The sequence below is a fragment of the Varanus komodoensis genome, unplaced genomic scaffold (genome assembly GCF_004798865.1).
Source record: "Varanus komodoensis strain SLA01 unplaced genomic scaffold, ASM479886v1 scaffold12, whole genome shotgun sequence".
NCBI classification, from domain to species: domain Eukaryota; kingdom Metazoa; phylum Chordata; class Lepidosauria; order Squamata; family Varanidae; genus Varanus; species Varanus komodoensis.
In genome coordinates this window covers 12,133,051-12,138,520 of record NW_025335349.1, presented here as the reverse complement: position 1 = coordinate 12,138,520, position 5,470 = coordinate 12,133,051, and the positions used below count along the sequence as shown (strand labels likewise).

General features: G+C 45.0%; 1 protein-coding gene across 1 annotated transcript; it reads right to left on the bottom strand.

The window, feature by feature from the left end:
• Positions 1-324: 324 nt before the first annotated feature.
• Positions 325-5,043, bottom strand: MRAP2 (melanocortin 2 receptor accessory protein 2). The gene is made up of 3 exons (XM_044421989.1): positions 4,914-5,043; positions 1,553-1,652; positions 325-835 (listed from the first exon to the last, which is right to left on the bottom strand). The coding sequence occupies exons 1-3, from the start codon at positions 5,041-5,043 to the stop codon at positions 457-459; spliced, it is 609 nt and encodes a 202-aa protein (XP_044277924.1). The 3' UTR covers positions 325-456.
• Between the last annotated feature and the right edge of the window lie 427 nt (positions 5,044-5,470).

Genomic DNA, 5,470 nt, shown 5'->3' with positions numbered 1-5,470 from the left:
CTCTAAACTACATGGTATTAAACCCCAAAACAGTTTCCCTTACTTGCAGATGGTAATCTGTACAAAAGTGTTCCATCATTACTAAAAGCAAGTGCCTGTAAATCTAAAAGACAAAAATAAATACTGATAAGCTCTGGTCTTAACAAATATTTCTCATTTGTTTAGGGACAACTGAAACACTGCCATACTGTGTAGCAAAGCATAGTCAAGCAACTTTAGTCCTTGTACATGTAAATGAAAATTAGGATGGAAGTGAAGGAGAATGTATTCATTTATATTTATCTACTGCCAATAGATGGAGCTCTCTGAGCAATATACAACACTGACATTGTGACATACATGTGTTCTGTTTTAATATAGACCCCAAATGTGTGATTCTAACATAGGAAGAATCCCAGCTAAAATCAAGAACAATCCAGAAATATTTTGTTCCATGTTTCTTCAGTCAAGAATTTGCTAGGAAGCCTGACTCGCTGGTTTGCTCTCTAAAATTATTGGTGGCTGTGCAATCAGCAGATCGTCTTCACCCAGGGAAGAATTCTGGTCAGTGTTCACAAAATTGGGGATGTTGAACTTGCTATGGCAATTTAGCTCTTCTTCCAGTCTCCTACTGTTCTGAATTAGCTCCTGAAAGTGGATCTTTCTGTCCACAACTGGCATTTTGAGGCACTGTTTTTCCCTGTCCATATTCTCAAATTCATCGACATAGCAGTGGAAGAGCAACCTAGATTCTTCAGCAGCTTGTGAAGAAAAGATCCTGTCAGAATCCAGCGGCCCACCAAAGTCAGCCACAAAGTTGTTCATGCAGAGCCTTTTCTCGGAAGAGTCTGCATTCCTGGAAAGCAAGCAAAGGGGAACCGTGCGTTAAGAAGTGCGCTGTGGTACAGCTCTGTGGGAGATGGAATGCCAAGGCTCATATTGGTTAAGCGCATTCTCGACTACAGCATGTACATTTGAGAGAGATTGCAGGTGTGTGATTTGAGTGTTTTGGCAACATAAAAAGCTCACAAACATTTCTCCAGTTTGGGCACACTGTCACTGTCAACAGGTTCATGTTTTCTTTTCAGAAATGCAGGGGCAACAATGCAAATGCAGCCAGCCCTGCAATTACAGAGTGATCCTTTTTAATTTTAATTAAATTAGATTTTAATTACTGATTCCAGTGCTGTGGAGCAGATAGATGCTTCAATTGTCAACAAATAAGGGTTCCTGGAATTAACTTTCAGCACTATCCTGTGCATCCTACTCAGAAACAAACCCAGCCAAGTTCAGCAGAACTTCTCCCAGGTCAGCACAGGATTGCGGCCAAACCCCTGCAACCCTGCATCCACTTAATCCGGGGGTAAGTCCCACTTAGCTCAATGGAAACATGGGTCTTGCAGGCCAGACCGACCCATCTGTCTACACCAACGGACAGTGGCTCTCCAAGGGTTCAGACAAGAGTTTGGCCCTACCGTGACTCTACAGAGAGCTGCAGCCCTTCCCCTGGCATGAATGAAGTCAACCGATCGATGAGTGCTTACAGCTCCTGCTGTTCACTAGCAGTACTTACTCTTGGTGTGGTGCTCCTGTCTTTGTCAACAAGGTCAGTACAAAGAACATAAAAATGACAAAGACGGCAAGGCCGACCCAAAACCCAATCACAATGGAATCTGCAAGAGAAGGCAAGAGGTTAATCTGCTGATGGAGGAAGGGTAGAGAATACTCTTGGATTCATACAAAAGCAATACCCATTTTTCTGTCCTTAATAAAAACAGGCCTGGCAATGTAATGCAAGGAGGTGTATTTATTTAGGGAGTTCGTTCATTAAAACGTTTACAGACCACCTTTCAGGGCAGGAGCCTTCCTGAGGTGGGTCTTTGTCCGTTTACCCCAGTGCTGCCCACACCCTGGCTCAGTCCAACCCACAAGGAGCTTCTTTGCTTGCAGGCACATTCATGCTGTCTGGACTTGAGAGCCACTTGCATGCTACCTCCCCATGCACCGTCTTCCAAGAGGCAGCCATGAACAGTGCTGACTGCTTGGAAGTGAGAACAGGGCTCTAAATGACCCTTCCCACCTCTCCATCCAGCCCATAACAGACTTGTCATCTGTTTGGCAAGAGATTGCTCCACGCAGCCACCTGCTGTGTGTAATGATGTCTGGCTTGGGCCTGGGACCCGTGATTTGCTGGTGAAGTACCAAAAATATTTTAATGCCTGATTAGAGTAACAGAGCAAAGAATTTCCTCATATATATTGCTCTGTAAACACTCCCCTGGCACGCAGGCATCATAGAAACAGCCTCTCTTGTCTCCACATAGATTTTCTGGCATCTCTTTTTCAATATGCCTGTAGCTAAATTTAGCATGATCCGGGAACACAAGCACACGTGATGTGAAATACATGGAAGAAAGATACCAAAAGCTACTTTTCATTAGCTATCTTTTTCATGAAATAAAAGAAATGCTTACAGCACATCAGAGCAGTGTGTAATTAAGGCTGATTGGAGCTTCATTATGTTCACTCCCACTGAAGGTTTCGCATATAGCTCCAGCAAATAAATTCTATTTAGAAAAGATTAACATCCTTTCACTGAGGGCACTGTAGTCACTGGCGCAAGAATTCTGGCGCCATGATCAAAACTAGCAGCTCTGTTCTGACACAAATTAGGTCTGCCTGATCATCTACCATGCCCATTAAACAGAAAAAGTTCATCCACACCATAGTTTGGCATTATGAGGAGAAGCTGCAGCAAATCTCAGGGCACCCTTTGTGCATACGCACCCACACAAACACACCTTGTGCAAAAGAGCTTTAAAGGATTCATTTCCCTTTCTGATATAACTGCAGCTTGTCACATCATGCAAAACTAGCAAGCTGGTTAATCATAACTATGGCTGTCTTGAAATAAACCAGCCTCAAACTGTGGGATACAAAGCTGTCTTATTTGAAGAAACATAGTTAAGATTAGCCACAGTTTAAGGGTTCGGGTGCAACACTAAACTATGGCTGATCTCAAATGGAATTGAAATTATCCAAACTCTTACTGGAGGAGGAGAAGGGAGGGAGAGGAGGAAGAGTCCAGGCTTGCTAGACTCTTCCTCCTCAGTCAACATGGGGTGAACAGGCATTATATAAAAAAGAGCTCACCACAACATGAAGAGAACCCACTTTCACAATGAAAATGACAGACATGCATTTCAGTGCATTGAACTCTGGCTTAGATTCAGTCTCCTCAAGCATCTCGTAGCTGTCTAGCATTTTTTTAAAGATGCACTACATGATTATTTGTCTACCCCTCCCTTTTTCCCTTTAAAAACTGTTGTGCAGTGCTCTGAAATTGGAGGAGGGAGGCTCTTTATTAACATCATAGGGGGGCATCTATCTAAAATTATTTCTTGGCTACTAACCACCGCTACGCGGCGCTAGTTTTTGCTTCAGACTCAATGACACTTTCACTCCAACTCTGGATCACTTTTCAAACCAGCTTCACTGTCCTCATCCAGCAACAGAACGCACACGATTTCAGCTAAAGCAGCGCCAGCGCCAGGTTTTGGAAGGCTGGCTGTGGGCAAGGCGGCATCAGTGGCCCCCTCCCCCAGCAAGTCTACCTTCACAGCACCGCCACCACTAGCTGCGGTTGCTCCTCCTCTTCTGTCCCATCATTGCTACCACTGGCTTGTTTGACAGACCCAGAGCCAGTGAGCAAGAACATCTGCTGCTGCTGCTGCTCCTCACCATCACCACCACCGCTGTCTGGGCCAGAAGAAGAGGCAAGCTGAGCAAGCAGGTTGCCATGGTGAAGAGCAGAAGCACCTCCAGGGGGCCCTTGTCAGTGGACCCCTGGTGGGGCATGGGCCCTCAGCAAGCCCCCCTCCCCACAGCACCAGCCCTAGTCAAAAATGGCCTGCCTATCCGTATACTCTATGGAAAGCACATGAAGCTGACACTCGAGGATCGCTGCTTGCATTATTATATCCTGCCCACAGAACACTGATTCAGCCGGAAGGAGAAACCAGTTTTCTGCTTCTTAGGCTGGCCTCCTGTTCCATGTGCCAAAGAAGATCAAAGGCTTTTGCTTCTGTTTTCAAGCAACTCAGTTTTCCATCCAAACTGTGGTTTGTTAAAATAAATCCCAAGAATATGGCATTTGGTTCTGGCTTGTTCTCAGTAAACAAATCACATTAAACAAACCACAGTTCCCTTAGTTCAGACGGCACAGAGAACTATAGGCAGTTTCAAAGTGAAAGCAGACACTTCCACTTGCCGCCTCCGTCATGCAGAAAAGGAGGAGGAAGCAAGGAGTCCAGTGTTTGCTCCCTGAAAAGGAAACCACGATTTCCCATCGAGCCTGGAATAAGCCTCTATCTTTTGGTTACTGGTGCTTGGAGCGACTCAGCCAAAATGATGATTCTCCAGGCAGGTCCATCTGTTCCCTGCCTTTGTGATATGCAACTATATGAAATTCCTCTTCTTTCACCTAAATTGTCCACAAGAATCTTCTAGCATGATAGAGCTTATAATGAACACTACAAATGGAAGCAGATTCTGTCCGGCAAAGGAAATGGGAGGGTGTTTAACCTTACTCCCAGCCACTGCTTTTCCCCACAGCCCATCATTCCTAGTCACTTTTCCATTCCTTTTTCCCACACAAGGCTCCAGGGTTTCTGTTTTTTTTTTTCCTAATGCAGTATTTTTGCATTCAGTCCAGACATTTTTACCTGATCCAAAGCCCATCATTTCAAACTGTGGGCAAGCATAATGAAAGAAAATGACATTTTGTAAAATAATGATGGTGTTAGAATGTGTATGCATGCACACGCATAAGCAAGTATGGAAAAGAAACTACTCCCCAGATACATTTTACTGCCATTATAGCTGAAAACGAACACGGAGGGATTCTGAAATGGAGAGCCTCCCGGGAAGACTTACACTTATGAGCTTTGAGATCTTCAAAAGAAACTGGCCCGTATTCATAATATTCGTACTCCCAGGTGTAATCGGAGTTAGATAAGAGAGCAGGTTGGGAGGTTCTGTTGGAAATAAATCTAGATCCAGCCATCTCCTGCCTGTATCAATATATAAATGTGAAGACAAGAAGCTTTAGCAAGAAAAGCGATCCCGAATGATCCCCCCCCCCTCACACACACACACACACACACGCAGGGGCATCATTCAACATACTGCCCTCTGCTCCACGTGCCCAGATGAAGGTCAACCTTCCCCACCCTGGGGCCCTTCAGATGTTTTGGACTACAACTGCCATAATCACTTAACACTGGCCACAATAGCTATTGCTGATGGGAGCAGCAATCCAAAATATCTGGAGGGCGCCAGGTTGGGGAAGGCTGATGGGCTTCATTTCTGGTCTATCATTAAGGTGACTAACATCAGCAATGACCATCTGGCTAATTCCAGAGCAGGTTTTGTGCTGGGAGTGAGAGGACGCAGTCCTGTAAAAGTAGCAGCTCCACAACCCAGCCAGACAG